We start from the raw sequence: 20466 nt of genomic DNA on the forward strand, positions 1-20466 counted from the left end.
CACATATTACATAACATAAACAAGTGTAACACATCTATACATAGTTAAACAAATATAACAATCTTTGCATCGTTATATGTTCCTCAACAAACCCTGATTCTACATGTTTGAAAGTATTGTGCATATCAAAGAGAATGCTTGCTTCTCAGAATTCTCCTTTGTGAGTCACAATTAAAAGTTTTGGTTAAGTAGAATTTTCTTTATATTTTGAGCTTTGCATGCCTTTTCACAGGTATTTATTTTGTCAAGGCCACAAATATTTTGATATCTCACCTTTTTCTTGCATATTAATCATACATTAGTGGGTCCTTTGATGGGAGGTTGAGTGAAAATGACACATCTTTAGGACTTCATTTGCTACACAGTAATAGAAAATTAATAAAAAAATTAAGTAAAATTAATCTGACCCATGGTGTTGTATTTAAAAATTAGAGGACAGAAATTGTATTTGCTGACAGATTTTAGTTAAAGAAGGTGAACAAGGACAATAACTAACTTTATGGCAAGGAATAGAAGCGCTGTTAGAAAACTGGAAAACAAGAGAAAATTTGAAGTAAGAGTTTAATAATTTCAATGCAAAGAGTTGATTTGGAAGGAGATCAATTTCTTCTTTGTTTTTGCAAAGCTGAACTCTAGAAAGTGGGTTTGAGTCACTAAATTAAAGAACTTTGTGGCAGGGAGTGTATAGCTCAGTGGTTGTCCAGTATGTGTATGGCAAAGCCACCAACTAAGCAAACCGCATGACAAACCTACCTTTGTTTCTTCAAAAGTTGCCAGACCCTGGAATGAGGTATACTAAAAGATACAGTTCTTTTCAGCTTAAAGATCTTAAAAAAGGAGGTGGGTTTGAAATATGGTTGAGGGGTTGGGCAGAGTTCAGCTTAGAGTTCTGGTGTAGATACTGAATGTCTACTTTCTTTTGATATTATTCCATAGACAAATATCCCATAATTGGTCAACTCAAAAATATTCTACACAGTCGGAGTTGTGAACAAAACTTAACTACCCCTTCCCTAATATCTTCCCTCTGTCTGTCTGAGTCTAGGTTGCAGTCAGCGGCCTCCAGTCGTAGGAATAGTGAGTCCAGTGATGTAGCTTGGGCACCGAGGTGTCTGGTTACTGTGGAGTTGTTTCCTGAGGGCTACCTTGTCTGCACTGAGGCTGGTAGCTAACCCCTGTAATCCCAGGTAGAAGTAGGAGGGTGCCTGAGAATTTGAGAACAGCCTGGGCTACAAAGTGAGACCATGTCTCAAGAAAACTGAAAATTGCAAAACAGTTTGTATTGATTCTTTACCCCAAAATTTGCAACTCCAGGGTCCTGGTTTAGCTGGGATGCCATGTCAACATTGTAGCTGAATTGTTTTGCCCTACTAACATTAAAATTTATTTCCTATGGTTGGCACCTGGTCTTAATGGTCACCCATTTCAGTGAACCACATTCTGGGTTGCATCTGTGTCAAGGACCCCTGTAGTGCCTTTATCATCTGGAGTCATCTTGATACTCATGTCATAGCTTTTGCTTTGACATGGCATATTAGCTTACTTAAGTGCTTCTGCAAGAAACAGCTCTGAGTCATCTATGGTTCACTTTTTTTTTTTTTGTCTTGTCTTATTTTTGAGGTAGTATGTTGATCCATAGCCTAGGCTGAACTCAGAGATTCTTTTGCCCTGTCTTTCTAAATGCTGGGATTATAGTTGTGAGGCACTATGACAGCTTTCAGCCTGAGGAGTGCTTTTAACAAAACACATTTATTCTATACACATTATTCTATATGCATTATTTATTTTTTTAAACGAGTTGGCACTACCTACAAACAAAAACTGAACTAGCTGGGGACAGTGGGCTTATGTGTGGGTAATCCCCAAACTGGGCAGTTTAGATAGGAGGATTCTGGTGAACTCCAGACCAGCCTATGTGACATAGTGTGTTCAATGCTACACAACACTGGGCTAGTGAGTTTGAGGCCAGTATGGGTTACCAAACAGTGACACCCTGTCTCAGAAACTCTAGTCCAAATTCAAAAACTAAATTCACAAACAAATTCAAAAAACAAACCTAAACAAGGCCTGGCTTTGGGTCTCAATGCAGGGAACCTTATGTAGGGTTCATAGGTCTTTCTCTGTTCAGATGCATAGACTCCCTAGGGAAATGTGAACCGCCTTTGTGGGAACAGCTAAATCCTTGACTAGTTGGGATAGAGTTTCTTGAAAGTTTCTAAAGCAGAGAATAAGACTGGCTGGAAGGCAAAGGGAAGTGGGCCGTTTTTTCCAACCACAGCATTGTTCTGCCCCCTGCTGTTGGCTATACTGCCAGTATCCTTTGAACATGGAATTCAAGGGAGAGGCCTGGATTGACAGGACTTTAGTTTTTTTTTTTTTTTTTTTTTTTTTTTTTTTTTTTTTTTTTTTTTTTTTTTTTTTTTTTACTCCTAGAACTACCTCCATCGTGGAAAAACAACTCTGTCAAAAGACTATCAGGTGACGCTCATATTGTTAAGCTGAAGCCCTGTCCAGGCCTTGGTGTTGGGTGGTAGAGCAGACTATCTGAGGAGAGATGTGGTCGCTGTCGGTGACTTTGGTGGCAGGGGCGGGGCAGGGTCTACTCGCAATGCTGGCCTCATTGTGGTTGCCCGGAGACTGAGGGACTCTTGGAACCGTGGCCGGCAGTACCCATAAGAGTTGGGTAGTGTGGAGCCAGCTCGCTTGGAGGAGGCCGTGGCAAGCACGGGATAGGGCCTCTGCAGCTTCAGGTAGACAGGTAGAAGAGGAAGTGGTGGGTCTGGTTTGGTCACCGAGGAGGTGGGTTTTTGGCATCTGTAGACTCCAGCCACCTCGGGTGGGGGTGCCTCTTGGGAGGGGCCGTTTGGCGGCGAGCAGCGGAGTCCTATCGTCCCCGGTGGTCGTCATCCTCCCTCCACCCCGCTTGACCAGTCCCAGGGTAGAGGAGACAGAACTGCGCCCCGCCCCCGCCTCTGCCCCTGCCGCCGGTACCCACACCAAGACGCACACGCTCCTTAATCTCCCCCCGCCCCCGGTTGCCCGGGCGACGGCCCAGACGAGCAGGTGATGCATTGACAGCGAGCAGATGGTCCCCCGCGGAGGCGAGCGCGGCCCACAATGCGGCCTGCGCCGCGATCCCACTGCGCCGCTCCCGCCCCGTGGCCCGCGCTGCCCGCATGCTAATAGGGGTCGGGGAGGGGCCTGGGGCGGAGCCGGGCGCTCTGGGCACGCCCCCTGCCCTTTGCAGTCACTTTACCTCATTTTTTTCCTGAATGCCCTCTCCAAATCTCTGCATCTGAAGAGTTTTCCTATCTCACATCCAGCACTCTTCATCTCTCTTCCAACTCTCTCCAAATGGGTCAAGGCTGGCACCCCCTCCCCCCACCTTTGCGTTTTTCCCATTCTGTGAGTCGCAGGAACCGCATTTACTCCCTGCTGGCATTTCATGGTTGATCTGTGAAGACTAGAGGAATGGGTTTACCGCAACCTAGCCTTGATCCCTGCTTCTAGAACTGGCATTGGAATGGCACAGTGTGTAAAGACACCCGCCCCGCCCCGCCCCCACCCCTATCTCCAATGCTTCAGGGCCTTTCAGGCTGCTTCACTGGACTTTCTTTTCTGGAAGTTCAAAAATAAATCACTCTCTGGTAACTACCGTGCTGCCCTTCCTGGGAAGCCCTCCATTCACACCCCCTCCTCCCATTCATTTGGCAACCCCCCTTTTCTGTATCCTATTCACCGCTGTGTGGCAAATTGAGACTATCTTATAGTAAGGGCATGAAAACTGCTAGGCAGTATTCACAATTTTAATACTTACTTCATAGCTGTCACATAAATTCATTGCCAGACCTACTCTATAATGGCCCTGAAATAACTTTAAGAGAAGGGGGGGTGGTGTCCGATGATGGTACCATAGCATCTTTCTTTGATTTGCAGGTGCCTTTCCCCCCCTCCTCCTTTAAACCATTACTACAGTAACTGCAGATAGCTTTCTTTTTCTTTTTTAACTGTCACACAGAGCGCTTTAAAAAAGCCATCCTTCTCCTTTTTATTTTACAGTAGATACAAAATGCCAAATCCCAATAAAGGCTTTAAAAAAAAAGCAATGGAAAAAGAAAGAGAAAAAGAGACTGGTGAATAAAGTTGGGACAATACGGGGTCACAGAGCTGTCGAAACTAATGTCATAGTGCGGCTGTTGGGCGGGTGTACAGAAAACTTCTTGTTTCTTGATTTTTATGGAGATTTGGTGTGTGGCACGAAGCACTCTCTGAACAGGTTTAGAACAAATGGGAAAGAAAGAACTCACAATAAACTCCCCTCTGATGGTCTGTCTGCCCGCAAACACCTGTGATTTACAAAGGGGCGTTTTGGAGGACAAAGAGAGGCCAGAGGGCCAGGCTATTGTTGGGAAATAGATGTCTCATGTACTCCAGGCTGTATGAGAGAGCTGTTTTATTTTAAAACATGTCCTCGATCCTTGCTATGCAAACTTACAACCAGAAAAAAAAAAAAAGCGATTCTGTTAAGGGTTCTTAATGACTTCTTCAAATGTTTCTTACTCAGGAGAAGCCAGTGTTTTTGCTAAGTTCTTAAACGGGTGGAATTCACCAGAATTCGAAGACAGTCAATTTATGCAAATCTCATAGGTAGGAAATTAGTAATCATTACCTAACACATAGAAATAAGTGGTTAGAATGTTTATTTAAAAGATGTATACTATTTGTATTTGCTTGAAAAATTATGAGATTGTGTTTTTCCCTTGGAATGGTAATAATTTTATGTTTATCTTGTCTGTTTCTTTTTACTGTTTCTGAGACAAGTTCTCTCTATGTAGCCTCAGTTGTCCTGGAACTTGCCATGTAGAACAGGCTGGTCTTGAAACTCACAGAGATTTCTCTGTCTCTGCATCCTGAGTGATGGAATTAAATGTGTGCATCACCATACCTGGCTGCTTAATTTCCCTTAATTTTATGATTTAGACATATTGTTTGAAGATTTTTCTCTTGCTTCCCATTTTTGATTTTTCCTCTGTTCTTTGTCATTTCCTTCCCAATAAGTTAAAAAAGATGGGAAAGCGTATAAAAACATCAGGCAGTAATTTTAACCTGGGTGACATTCTCTTCATGTAGGATAGCTAAAGGAGGTCAGAGTCAACTGTGACCTGAAGCCAGCAAATAGCCATGTGACCAGCAGAGGAGCTGCAAGGGTCTCAAGTCACTGTCAGAGGTTTCGAGGCTGGGACATTGTGGGCCTGGGAAGAATTCTGATACAAAACTGGGAAGATTGCCTTGGATCAGTTAGGAAGGCCTTTTGTGCTAGGGATAGATCTTGGTCCCACTGCCAGGGGTCCCACAAACAGACCAGGCTACAAAACTGTCACCCACATGCAGAGGGCCTGGTTCGTCCCATTCAGGCTCCCCAGCGGTCGGTCTAGAGTCAATGAGCTCCCACAGTTTGGATGAGCTGTCTCTGTGGGTTCCCCTATCATGACCATTCCAAATGATGGGATGCCATGCTTGGCCTTGATAGGGGTGGGCGGGATGATCCCACTTCAATTGAATGTGCCAGGCTCCCCATGGGATGCCTTACCCTTTCTGAGGAGTGGGTAGGGGTGGGTTGGGAGGAGTGGAGGGGGAGGAAGGGAGAGGGGCGAACTCTGGTTAATATGTAAAGTGAATAAAATAAAAAAGGAAGAAATGCCGAGAGCAGGATAGTCTTCCCAGGGAAGAGCACAGCAATAGGTTAGCCAATACCAAATGGCTAACCCTGAAAATGTATATACCAGTAACATTAGTCTGAGCAGGCTATATTTACATTTTTTGTGGTGTGGAGATAGGAAAAGTGAAATTGATATAATTATATTTTAATCTCAAAAAAGAAATTAAAATACACATAAAAAAGACCTTTTGTGGGGCATGGTGAAGGAAAGGCTTTTATTCGAAGGTAAACAGCTGGTAAGGATTTTCATGGTTGGACTTGCTATTTTAAGATAATCACTACTGTTATGTGGAATATTTTCTTAGTTTTCTTTGTGACACTACAACAGAATTGCACAGATAGGAATGAATGGAAACTTATTTGGTTGTAGTTCCGATGACTAATTTCAAGAGCCTGGTGGTACTTGGCCTTGTGCTATATTAAGCCATGGAGGAAGTTAGATGGTAAGAATTAGCTAAAACAAGTGAGAGAGAGAGAGAGAGAGAGAGAGAGAGAGAGAGAGAGAGAGAGAGAGACAGAGACAGAGACAGAGACACAGACAGACAGACAGACACACACACACACACACAGAGAGACAGAGAGAGAGAGAGAGAGAGAGAGAGAGAGAGAGAGAGAGAGAGAGAGAGAGAGAGGAGAACCCAGGGCCTCAAACCCTTTTATGATGGGCACTGACCAATTCATCATGAGACGAGAATAGAGCCTTTATGGACTGAAAAGTGGAACTAGACCTGCAATGTCTGGTTAGAGAACTGTTGGAAGGCCAACTTAGAGCATATATGACGTCTTGGATTAAACTGTGTTGATAGAAATGAAGAGATTGGGTGGCTTTGGATCTATTTTAGAGGAAACTAATGAGACCTGATGAATGAAAATGTGTGGGTGGGCTGAGGAGATCGAGAAGCAGCGAGGACAACCTCTTGGGGGCTGAACAGCTCAGTGGGTGGTGCCGCATCATGGAGAAGGTAGGTGTGAACCAGCATGTGGTGTGCAAATCAAGACTTCAGTTTCAATGTGTTGTTTGAGCTATTGTTGAAGGGCCAGTGCAGATGTGGGTGTAGGGTCAAACATCTGACTTCTTGGGTGGGGGGGTAGTCATTCTGTAGCTTTCTGGAGACCTGTGACTCAATGTGACATAAAGAGATTAGGCCAGTAAGATTTCCCACTTTTGCATCAGAATCAGAAACATTGATTCAATCTGATAGTTAATCCAGAGGAAGACTTGAAGAAGTCAAGGGCTAGGAAAAGGAACCATTAGTGTCATAATGAATGGATGAAGTGAACATGTAGGTACAAAATAGAACAGAGAGGAAACACTTTGTGAGAGGAAGAGAGGATGACAGAGAGAACAAAGAAGAAACTGTGCCATGGGATTAGTGGTATTTGGGGGTAAATAGTTGTAATGACATGCAGCTGAAGTAGTAGAGTTGCTTTCCACCATGCTAAATTTTTGAAATCAAGAGACAACATACAAATGAGTGGCTAGTCTATTTAAACACACACACACACACACACACACACACACACCTAAAACTAAGAATGGGAAGGAGTCTCCAATAGGCTAAAGATAATTTTTAGAATTCAGTAAATAAATTCTTTCCTATTCTCTTTCTCTTCCTCCTACCCATCTCTCGGCTGTATACAGACCAGCCTAAGATTGAAACCATAATTTCTTGGGTGCAGGAATTATAAAGGTATGCTATCACATCTTTTCTTTCTCTTCAGGCTCCTGGGATATAGACTGAGTGTATTTTGTTATTTTGTGTATTAGTTTATCGGCTGTATTGATGTATACAAATGATTCAGTACAGATCCTTAGAAAAGATGAATTGGAGATTGAGGTTTCTGTTTTAAGTCAGAATGGGCTTCCAAATATTGGTGATCAAAACTGTACAGGAGCTGGGGTAGGTAGAAGAGTGACTGGCAGAGCTAACTACTGAATCCACAAAGTTTGGTTGTCATGGAGAAGCAAGGTGTGATGCTAGCTGTGAGAGTCTGAGCTCAGGGAAGTAAAAGAGGACCAATGACAACAGCAAAGGTGGAAGGAGAGACTTTTGCTCTATTTTTCTGTCTTTAAAAAATATTTATTTCTATTTTCTGTGTATGGATGTTCTGTCTTTATGTATGCATGTGCACCACATTTGTGAAGCACCTGCAGAGGGCAGAAGAGGGTGTTGGATCCGGTGGAGATGGAGTTACAGACAGTTGTGAACTGCTTTGTGGGTGCTGGGAATCCAGCCCAGGTCCTCTGAAAGAGCAGCCAATGCTCTCTTAACTACTGGTCCAACTCTTTAATCCCATCACCACTTTCACTTTAAAGGTTCTGGTAAATTTAGCTTGACAGATGTAGGCTTTCTGCTGTCTCACCAGTTATCTGCTGAAGGGAAGAATACATATGCTTTTTAAAAAGATTATTTATTTATTATTTATAAGAGACTGAGAAGCATCAAAGACAACCTCTTGGTGCTGAATAGCTCAGTGGGGGGATTTCTCTGTGTAACAGCTCTGGCTATCCTTATTTTTCCTGCACGTAGACTTGTGTAGCACATGTATTTAGTGCCTATGGAGGCCGAACAGGGCATTGGGTCACCTGGGACTGGAGTTACAGAAGGTGGCTGTGGCCATGTGGGTACAGGGATTTGCACATGGGTTCTCCAAAAAGCAGCCGTGTTGACTGCTGAACCAGCTCTACAGCCATAGTATTTCTTTCTATATGCCCTCTGGGAAGCACAGCTTAAGCCACAGTACCTGCCATTTCAGGGAAGCAGAATGCTGGAACTAATTTTTTTTTTTTTTGCTCTAGTGTGTAAAAGAGCTTTCCAGTGTAAGAAATCATCATGTAAAACTTCATGGCAATACAATAAAAAGCTTCAACAAAATATCATATTAATGTGAAAGGTAACTACAATTAACTTAAGGAGAGATGAAAACCTGTTAGAGCTACAGTAATGGCAAAGATGAAAAAAAATGCCTTGGAATAATTTACTCCAAAAAGGCTTTGAGTTCTGATAATCTTACACATACATGTGTTCTTTGGGGCCAAGGATGCAGCTCAGTGGGAGAGCACTTGCCCAACATGCATAAGTACACAATCCACAGTGCTGCAAAAACAGACCAAAAAAAGTGAATTCTTTTAATGTTTTAAGCAAACATAAGTTAGTCATAGAAGTTATTATGGAATATAAAAGCTGATGAAATTTTCCCAATTCATGTGATATTTTAACTGGGAAAAGAATAATGAAACAAACCCAACACAAGCTATTTTACTCATAAATATACATGTTACTGCTTTGAAAACTTCACGAATGCATTAAACTAATGACTATGCATAGGATATATTAAGAGGGCATTGTTTAATGATAGTTTAGCATTAAGGATTCTATAAATACATCACAATAGTAGGATAAACAAGTAGATCATCCAAGAATCCTATTAAATACTAATTAAATACTAAAGTTAATTTTTCTTAACTTGGCACACGTTAGAGTTGTCTGAGAAAGGGACCACAATCTTATGGAGAGAATGCCTCTATAAGATTGGCCTGCAGGCAAACTTGTAGGGCATTTTCTTAACCTAACAATTGCTATGAGTGAGCCCATCCACTGTGGCCATGCCATCCCTGGGCAGGTGACCCTGGAGTGTATAAGGAAGCAGACTGAGCAAGGCAAGGGGAGAGAGCAGTGTTCCTGGGTGTCCTTTGCTTCAGTTTCTGCCTCCAGGCTCCTGCCTTGAGTTCCTGCCCTGACAGCTCTCAGTGATGGTGTGATCTGAGGGCTGAAAACTGAAAACAAATCCTTCCCTTTCCTTGCTTTTGGTCAGTGTTTTACACAGCAATAAAAACACCAACTAAGACACAAATGTACAATAGTTCTAAATTTTAGTGCCGGCATGCATGTTTGTATACTGTGTGCATGTAGTGCCCACAGAGGCTGGAGAGGTGTCAGATCCCCAGGAGATAGATTACAGTTGCCTGTAGTCACCATGTGGGTGGGACCTGGGAACCTAAACTGAATCCTCAGCAAGAGCAAGTGCTCTTAACCAATGAGCATCTCTCCACTTCACAATAGTTACTCTTTTTAGAACTTATTTTTGATTTTTTGAGACAGGGTTTTTCTATGTATCCTGGGCTGTCCTGGAACTCGCTCTATAGATCAGGCTGGCCTCGAACTCACAGAGATCCCCCTGCCTCTGCCTCCAGGACTGCGCCATCATTGTGAGCTTTTTTTTTTTTAAAAAAAACTTTTATTTTACAATAGTTATTATTTATAAAAGTTTAAAATATATTTAAAATGATTCGTTGGCAGTTTTATACATGAATATAGCATGTTTTAGTCATTCTTACTCCTGTTACCTCTCCTACCAACCCCCATTGAGAAAATAGTATCCGTTTTATTGATATTCATTGTCATATTTAACAACAACTAGGGGACTCATAAATAGAAAGACAAAATAAGACAATGCTACTGTTGGTTAGGATTGTTCTGAAGTTACAAGCAATTCAATCAGACATGAGCAGATATTCGTGGTAGAGCCAGTTTAAATGAAGTTCACTAATTGCAAATAACACTTCTCACTAAGAAAATCTGGGAAAAATATCCAAGATGAGATTTAGAAATGTTAAAGTTCAAAAATAAAAAAAAATAGTAAATTTCCAGGAAATGCACCCTACAGAAATGCAACCTGAGTGTAATAGAATTTAGATACATGTCTTTGGAATTTGGCATTTATCCTTCCCTCCATTCAAAAGCAGAAAGCCTGGATCTTTTGTTCTCAGAAGAGAAACAGATAGCACAGGATGCCTCTTCCTGTTGTTAGCATTAAAATTTGAACTTAGCATACAAAATAGTGGGTTCATGTTTAAGGTGCTTTCCAGCCAAGTGGTGGCACACACCTTTAATCCCAGCAATCGGGAGACAGAGGCGGGTAGATCTCTGTGAGTTCAAGGCCAGCCTGGCCTGCATAGTGAGTTGTAGTCCAGCCAAGACTATATAGCAAGACCATGTCTTCCAAAAACTAAACACCTAAAGAAAAACAAAACAACAGTGAGAATAAAGGTTTTTTTTTTCAAGTATATAAGAGATGAGTAATTACAACCATACACAAACTCCTATTAGTGGTTTGGAGAAGGGAATATCCTATGTCCTTTTATGAGACTAGAATAGCCTTGGTGAAAATGTGAAGCTATAAAGGTGGGGATAGAATGAATTTCACTCATGATCATTGAAAAAAATATTGTGATACTAACACATCCCAGTAGTGAAAAGAAACATACTATGACCATGAATGCTTGATTGGCTTAACATCATGAATTTTATTAGCACCACAAAATATTAACAAGTTAACAATGAAAACATGATCATCTGAAAACATATTTGAAAAGACAGAAGAATGGCTGTCAATATGAGCAAGATATACAACCACTCACATTAAATGTCTCCAGTAATTTACGGACACATAGTTCAATGTTAATAAAAGAGTATTAGCTAAAATAGACAGGTAGACCAATGGAATAGAGTTGAAAACCCTGAAATTAACCCACACACCTACGAACACCTGATTTTTGACAAATAATCCAAATATATACGCTGGAACAAAGAGAACATCTTCAAAAAATGGTGCTGGCATAACTGGATGCAAACATGTAGAAGACTACAGATAGACCCAAGCCTTTCACCCTGCACAAAACTTAAGTCAAAATGGATCAAAGACCTCAACATAAACCCAGCCACACTGAACCTACTAGAAGAGAAAGTAGGAAATACCCTTGAATTAATCGGTACAGATTCATGAACATAACACCAGTAGCACAGACACTGAGATCAACAATTAATAAATGGGTCCTCCTGAAACTGAGAAGCCTCTATAAGGCAAAGGACATAGTCAGCAAGACAAAACGGCAGCCCACAGACTGGGAAAAGGTATTCACCAACCCCACATCTGACAGAGGGCTGATCTCCAAAATATACAAAGAACTCAAGAAGCTGGTCTCCAAAACACCAAACAATCCAATTAAAAATGGGGTACAGAACTAAATGGACAATTCTCAATAGAGGAATCTAAAATGGCTGAAAGACACATAAGAAAGTGTTCAACATTCTTAGCCATCAGGGAAATGCAAATCAAAACAATTCTGAGATACCATCTTACTCCTGTCAGAATGGCTAAAATCAAAAATACCAATGACAGTTTATGCTGGAGAGGATGCGGAGAAAGAGGAACACTCCTCCACTGCTGGTGGGAGTGCCAACTTGTACAGCCACTGTGGAAATCAGTATGGCGACTCCTCAAGAAAATGGGAATGAGTCTAACACAAGACCCAGCAATTCCACTCCTAGGCATATACCCAAAAAAGCACATTCATATAACAAGGACATCTGTTCAACCATGTTCATAGCAGCATTATTTGTAATAGCCAGAAACTGGAAGCAGCCTAGATGCCCCTCAACTGAAGAATGGATACAGAAAATGTGGTACATTTACACAATGGAGTACTACTCAGCAGAAAAAAAACAATGGAATCTTGAAATTTGCAGGAAAATGGATGGAACTCGAAGAAACCATTCTGAGCGAGGTAACCCAATCACAAAAAGACAAACATGATATGTACTCACTCATATGTGGACCTGCTTTATGATACATAGTAGTGACCGTGCTTTATCAGAGCTGTTTTTAATGATGTTGCTCAGAATGGTTTCCTTCCAGATGATGATTGAGAAGCTAATTTAAAAAAAAATGGTGCCAGGTACCACAAGAGTAACAGAACTGTGCTGTTTTTCTGGGATTTTGTTTTTTACTTTTTTTTTTTAAATGGAGAGTGCTGGATGTCTCTACAATTTTGTTCAAATGACTGCAGAACCTGGAAAAGCTGTTGCTGCTATTGATGCATAACATACTGCCATTATTGGTCTATATGTATATAATATATATATATATATATATATATTGAATTTTTGGAAACTTTAGCTGTGCTGTCAACTTTGGAAAAAAGTATCCCAGTTGACCATGTTGAGTTGGCATTGTACAAAAATTAACAGCCATATTGGTCTAGAAATGTTGAACTTAATTTTTTTCCATTTGTACAGGGGTTATGCACTGTATTAAATATGTAAGGTCTTAAAAACTGAAGGGATTTTGAGAGCCTATTCCTTGTGAAGGGATGCTTTCTTGACCTGGACACATGGGGAAGGACCTAGGCCTGGCCCAGGATGATGTGGTAGACTTTGAGGAGCCCCTTTTGAGGGCCCTACCCTGCCTGGGGAGTGGAAGGGGGATGGCTAGGGGCAGGTGGGATATTGGGGGGTAGGGGGGGAGAGGGAGAAGGGATTGACATGTGAAGCAAGCTTGTTCCTAATTTGAAATTATAAAATAAAATTAAAAAAAGAGTATTAGCTAGCTTGCAGTTCAAGGACTGCAAATAGGGGAAAATAGTTTAATCTGTAGCTAAATATGATGACCATGGTCTGGGAACATAGCTGTAGGTTACTTCAAATTTCTTGATTCAATGAGGCACCAGTTTCTGGAGTTTTTTTTATAGTTCAGAATGAAGAACATCATAAATCGAGATAAGATACTTCCCAAACACATTGGTGGAAAGATCAAAACAGGGAAGTTTCTGCTATAGTCCTCAAATGTTGTCTGACGATCTCAGCCCTTGGGATGGTGGATCCTCTCAATCTATAAGCACATTTCAAAGGGTTTACCTAATGGTCCTGAGGATGTAAGGCCACACAATTGCATTTTTTATACCCTGGTAATAATTTGAAAAAAATACTCACACTTGTAACTCCTGTGTTGGGGATTATGAGTTGGAGGCCAATCTGGGCTACATAGCCACACTCTGTCAAAGATTAAAAAAAAAAAAAAGAACATCCCAACCCAAAAATAAAACAAAATCAACAACTTGAAACAAACCTGAGGATTCCCTAGAATAGAGAATCTTACAAATAGTTAATCTTACATTTTGGAAAAGTATGAAGTGTTATCAGAATTCATTGTCAATAGCATGTTTTAGGTAGGATGACATAGTGTCTTAATAGATCAGTGCATCTTTGTGACTGGTCCTTCCTCCATCTGTTGATACAGGAGACTGAACTCATAGACCGATACCTGAAGTGACTCTTATGGAAGAATGGGTGAAGCATTCTAGATAAATATTAGACTCTTCAACAGGATGCAGGTAGTGTGTGAAAGAAACTTTTCACCTTTGTTTTTTTAATCAGTGGGGTTGCTCCAGGTCAACCATTCTTTTAGATTCTTGAAGCAATGATTTTGGCCTCACAGATTGAAACATGCTGTCAGTTTCTATTCACTTGTCTGCAGTGATATGTAAAATATGCATGAGAGCATAATTGTGCATGCCTTCAGAACATACAACTTTTTTTCTCACTCTAACAGAACATTATATTTATGTTAAGCATCTGGAGGTACAGCCCTCACTATTTTGACATTCTATTATGTATTTACTAAGGTGACCACATGCCATACAAGTGGGGTATATGGGGTTAAAGCAACTGCTGGGGTCCCTAAGTTGTATGACTTAATGATTTGGACAGAAAGACCAAAAAATATCTACTGCCATAGAAAGAGAGTAAAAATGCTAAGATGGTGAGACCGACGCCACCACCTTTCCTGGAACAAATCTCCAAACCTATTGACCTAAATGATTTTAGAAGTCTAACACATTGTTTGGGTTAAAAATTGGATGTTGGCAGTGCTCTGGTACTTCCTGAAGACTTTCCCTTTCTCCATCATTCCCAGCCTCTTGACACTAGCCAACCTTGGCTCTTGAAGCCATCTCCTCCTCAAAGCCAGAAGCCACAGGCTGTGAGTCTCTTTTGCGTGGCCTTGGTCCACCTTCTTTTGCCTCATCCTTTGACATCTGAGAACCTTTGAGCTCTCCCAGCGTAAACCCACCTCACAGACCTTAACTAACATGGTTTCAAAGTTCCTGTGGGTCTTGAGAAGGTTCTGTTTTCAAACAGCAGGTGTTAGAACACAGGTACCTGGAGGGTGCTAGGAAGCAAAGTGAACATTTGGCATCACTTCCCACTTCTGTGGTGATGTCTTGCTTGTACAAATAAAACCTATCTGAAGGTCAGAGAATGGAGCTTGCCAGTAGCTAACCATAGAGGTCTGGAGGTCTGTACAGGCAGACAAGAAGGAGATGGCTGGGCAGAAAGAGGATATAAGCAGGCAGAAACTGAGATGCTGAGGAGGTAAGATATGGCTGTGGCTTGCTCCTTCTCTCTGATCGCTCAGCATTTTCCTCTATATTTAATTCCAGGCTTTTATTACTTAGATCAATTAAGATTCCTTTACACACTTCCTCTACTTGCTCTGCTCTGGCCGTCCTGCCACACCTTAGCCTCTGTTTCACTTGCTGTCCATGGTGTGGAATAGCTTACACTCTTACATAGTTCATGTCTGCACAGAGGGCCTTCAAGGAGCCACAGGACTTAAATCTGTCCTGTGCTGTCTAACTTCATACTTTCCCTCATTTATTTCATAGAGCTTCTCTCTTCTGTCTTGGTCTCCTGAGGGTGAGGAGTGGGCCAATTTTGCTTCTGGGTGCCACCAAGAAACCAGCCAAGTGCCCAACACACAGCATGAACAAATCAATGCAATTTTGCCTAATGTTTTGTGTTCTTCAGTAAGCTGGACCACAACAAAGTATTTTATGAAGTTACCACTCAGCATTAGAGATGCTCTTTGAAAGTGTGTGCCAGAGAATCCCATGTGTAAAATATCACATTACCTCTCTGCCTCTTAAAAGCCTGGGCACACATACCTTCTGTAGCCAATAGCTTCTTGGAGTAAGCTCCAAGTATGAGAGGGGTGGGCTTTTCTTCTACTGTGTTAGCCCTGGCCTCTGCTGTCTAGCGGACACAAGCTGAGCTGGTATAAAGTGTAGTGAGAAATACCACCATGGTTGTGGAAAGGTGAGGTTCAGCTGTCCCAAGACAACAGTAGTAGTTGTAGTTCTGGCTTGTAGTAGTCATCTGCCTACTTATACAAGCCAAGACTTGCTGGAAGATCAAGTTTTATGAAGAATTAGTTTATATTAAAGACTAAAATATATGTTTTAACTTGTAAGTTTTGAAAATTATACCATGTGCCCCTTCTAATAGTTTCAGTCAATAAAAATATATTTTAGTAATAAAAAAAGATTATGTTACTCTAGTGGCCAGATTTAAGTTGACACTAGCTGGTGATAGACTCACATGCACTATCTGGTGTCCTTTCATAAACAGCCTTATTACTTGATATTTTTGAGAACAGAGATCCATAATAATCATGACAAAAGTAAGTACTATCATCTTTGCTACCACTTACAGAATACTCATTGTTGTGTCAGTTGTTAAATCCTTCACATATGCAAGCCTATGTACATGTATACGCATGCACACACACATATGTATTCTATTTACTCTTTTCATCCCATGAAGTTGTGGGACACTTCTTGTTTGGTCTGCCCATCAAGAGCATCCTTTTCACCCAACGCTCACTTGAGGAAACTCTTCCTCTTTGCCCTCACAAGCTCTGGGGATATAGCCCACTTATGGCTTCTTGATATCTTAGCTGCAAGATACTAATGTATTATTGTGACCAAGTGCTTGAAAAGAAGTCATTTCCAGGAAGAAGGGTTTGTTTGTTTTATAGTTTGAGAAGATGCAGTCCAACATGACAGAGAAGGCATGAGAGAAGGATCTGTGGCAAGTTGGTCACACTGTGTTTGCTTTTAGGAAGCCAGATTGGCCAGGAGGTGGATCTGGGCTCAGCTCTCCACTCCAGTAAGGCTTCATCTCCTAAATGTTGCACAACCTTCCAATATATCATGGTCAGGTGGGAATCGTCGTTAAATTCATGAGCACCCAGGGGGCATTTCCTATTAAAATCACAGCTGAAGCCTTTACCTGGCTAATGGGAAAGAAAAGTGAGGAAATGAGTTATTAAATGTATTAAAATATTTGACTGCATTTGGATTACATTTTGGATATAGGAAATTACATGTTTTTCTTTTCAGAGTGTACTAAACCAAGGACTTCTAACTTGTTTTGCTCAAAGAATATTTCTGTTGTGAGCTTGTTTGTGTGTCAAACTAAACTCTGCAATAGCCTGTTCACTGCAGGGCAATGGCATCTTCTAACCCCTCCTTCCTCGACATTGTGCCCAGACAGTTTTACCCTATAACGATAGGGACGGTTACATGACCTGAATTTTGATTGTGAACTGAATCATCTGTGGGGATCACTATTTTTGGTGAGAGGAGTGTTAAATCAGAGGCACTCTGAAAAAATTGGCATGCACTGGTATTGTTGAACCTTTCTGAGTGATTGCATTGGGCCTCACATTTTGTTGGTTGGGGCTTCCATTTCTTCATCTTGGGCTTAAGTTACTTAGCAATGACTAACTTAGCTATGCGCCTTCCATATTGTTTTGCATGTTTGACTAGAACATTGACAGATTAATAGGAAGCGTAAATAGCAACAACTGCAGGGGCCCAGTGTGGGGCAGCAGGATCGACTGCGCTGGACTTGGTTATGTTTGCTCAGAGGAAGCCAAAGCAAAAGCCTGCTGGGAGGAGGTGACTCAGGTCATGGACATTTGTTTCTCATCTCTATAGAAAACAATTGTCCTCTCAATGGAAGATGGCTTTTTCTGAATCTACATGGTTCCACTGACAAGGAGGAGACATTTGCCATTCCAGGGTACTGGCTAAATCACACACAAATGATAAGGTCACACAAAAATTCACATGTACTAAATTCCTCAGAGAATCCTTCGACTTAGGTTGAAGGAGAGAAACTTGAGAAAGTTTATATTGAGGTTCTGTAAACCTTCACCTAGTCACTGTCTACTCCTAATATTTGATGTTCAGAATTTTACAAAGTTTCAGGATGACCCCGCCACCTTCCCTCCTTCTGATCCATGAATCTGTTGAATTCACAAGCCCTGGTTTAGGGGGAAATTTATTTTGACTCATATTTGTTCTCTGAATTTCTGAGGATGAGATGTCTGAAAACAAGGGGAAAGATCTCCTTTTTGAGGGGTTGGCTTCACTTAAAGGCACAACTGGACTTCTGGGTGACAGTCCTTGAGCACAGGTGATTTTACATTTCAGCACTGAAGTAGTTCTATACAGTACAGCTTATTTCTAATAAAAGATCCCCAAAGCTTCCACACAGTTTGATTAGTCATTTTTGGTCTATCTGTCCCTGCCCCATAGTGTATGTGCGCACATGCGCTTGTGTGCATAGATACATAAATCTGTCTTTTTCTACCAGTCAGTCTTCTTGAGATGGCAGGAAGGAAGGAAGGGAACCAGTAGACATGTGCAGCCTTTCCTTTTGGTCGCCATTCTGCTTTGTTGTGCTGGAATGCATACTGTTTTCTGACATCTGTTTTAATCTCTGCCCCCTTTTCTCTAGCCACTGTTTGACTCACTGTTTTCTTCCTCCTCTTCTTAGCGCCCAAGGATAAGGGGCTGCATAGCAGCATTGTTTGTAGTGTGGTGCTGGAAAACCTTCTAGCTCCTGTAAGCTTCTCAAACTGAAAAACCATTGAGAATTGTGTTTCTTCACCTGTGAAATAGCATTGCAGCATTTGTGCCAACACATACAGTGCAGGGCAGCAATTCAGCGAAGGTGTATAGACTGCAGTTGTCTGCTGCCCATAATGTCTGGGCTGATGGAGACTCCCTCCCTCACGCCTGGTGCCTGAGTTGAGCTGATTCAAAGTTTCTGTTCATTTGAAACTGTCATTCAGTGCATCCACCAATGGCCTTTTTATTTGGTGTAGACTTTTTTGTAGTTTGATAGTATCAAGGTAGCAGTCTCTCATGGGTGGTGGCTGGCGACTCCAAGAATAGGAGGAAGCTCCATTGCTTTTAGTTGCTTAGCACAGCCTTAGAGCGCATCACTTTAAAACTCTATCAACTAAGGAGATCAGACCACCAGAAGTAACTTACCCTTGATCTTAGGTACCCTCTTAGGTACAGTTTCACACCAAACCAAGCTTCCTAATGCCACTATGCTTTAACTTATTCTGAAACAAGTTTACATTTCATGTTCTTTCCCCCCAAAAGGAAAGATCAAAGAACTGCTGGGTGGTAAGAGCACCCTGCAGGGGACATGAGGAGACTTTGAAATATCAGTGAGGCAAACTGTTACCAAATGCCGTTACAAAGTTCTTCCACCTTTCCATTTTGTAGCCGGTTTTAATCCTACTGAAAAGCTCTAGGAACCCTGCAGTGAATGAGAAAGAGAAGACTCCTAGAGGCCCACACAGATCATTTTTCCCTCGGCCTATTACATGTTTTCTTTTTCTTTTTCTTTTTTCTTTTTTTCTTTTTTGAGACAGGGTTTCTCTGTGGCTTTGGAGCCTGTCCTGGAACTAGCTCTTGTAGACCAGGCTGGTCTCAAACTCACAGAGATCCACCTGCCTCTGCCTCCCGAGTGCTGGGATTAAAGGCTTGTACCACCAACGCCCGGCTAAGTCACATGTTTTCTAATGACCCATTTTACAGCTGTGCAAATGGGCCAAATACATGAATTTTATGAGCAAACCAAGCTATTTATAATGCATTTTGCAGTCATAAGCGAAAGCAAGTGACTTTAGATAGGGAATTGTGCTTGCTAAGAAGTGACCACAGATTAAACTTTCTGTGTTGGTGGAAGTGTGTAATAAGTATGAAGCTATCCAGGCTGCTGTTGAGTACACTGATCACGGGGCTCTTCTGAGTAGCCATTTGACTTGACTTTGTGCATTAGATATATGGATGAACATCTGTATCTGTTGATACCCATCCCAGAATCATCTTGCACACGTTATTATACCATGAGGTCAAGAGTCCTATACAAGGACCTTTTCTACAGTGCTATTTATTGTTACCCAATAATGGGAGCCACCTGCACTTTCCAATAATAGAGCATTCTATAACCTACAGTATACACCAACAATGAAAAGTAAAGCTTTCTAAAAACATGTTTGTATATACTTTACATAAATCAATTTAATTATGTAAAGTATTTAAATCTGCCTAGAATAAGAATAGGCAGGAACTGATTGAAACTATCTCTATAGAATTATTAGTTATCTTGTACCCATTGGAGATAGCTTTCTTTTTTATTAAATTATTATTATTATTATTATTATTATTATTATTATTATTATTATTATTAATTATTATTATTTTTTCTGAGACAGGGTTTCCCTGTGGCTTTTGGAGGCTCTCCTGGAACTAGCTCTTGTAGACCAGGCTGGTCTCAAACTCACAGAGATCTGCCTGCCTCTGCCTCCCGAGTGCTGGGATTAAAGGCATGCACCACCACTGCCCGGCTAAGTCCACAGGTTCTTAACTGGATTTTACTTGAGTAAATTGCCCTGCTTTGCAAGAACATTAATAACTTACCAGGAAAATGCTGTCATTCCTAGTACAAACACTTTCAAAGGCTTACTTACTTCAGTGGATTTTGGTCTCACCTCAAGATTTACCTGTTAGCTTTACAAAAAGCATAAACTGAATTTGAAATCCCAGGGTAATTTGCCCTTAGGATGGTTGAGCTGATATCTCCCCTCCCTCCCACCCCCATAGGGTTGGTCCTGAATCCAAACCTGTCCATTATTATCCTGAAAGGCAATCAGGGTTGTGTGGACCAAAGTGGGAGACCATTCCAATGTGACTTCCACCTCTTGAACCTAAGAATGGAAGAGATTGCCCTTTAGTTAAAAGTAAGATAAATTTAGATTTT

General features: G+C 41.3%; 1 protein-coding gene across 1 annotated transcript in view; it reads left to right on the forward strand.

The window, feature by feature from the left end:
* The first annotated feature begins 6672 nt into the window (after positions 1-6672).
* The window catches only part of CUNH12orf42 (chromosome unknown C12orf42 homolog), a 148129-nt gene continuing 134335 nt past the window's right edge, over positions 6673-20466 (forward strand). Inside the window, exon 1 of the mRNA XM_035451366.1 lies at positions 6673-6681. Within this exon, the coding sequence (XP_035307257.1) occupies positions 6673-6681 (9 nt within the window). The remainder of the gene's footprint in view (positions 6682-20466) is intronic.

This window comes from Cricetulus griseus (assembly GCF_003668045.3).
Source record: "Cricetulus griseus strain 17A/GY chromosome 1 unlocalized genomic scaffold, alternate assembly CriGri-PICRH-1.0 chr1_0, whole genome shotgun sequence".
Classification (NCBI taxonomy): Eukaryota; Metazoa; Chordata; class Mammalia; order Rodentia; family Cricetidae; genus Cricetulus; species Cricetulus griseus.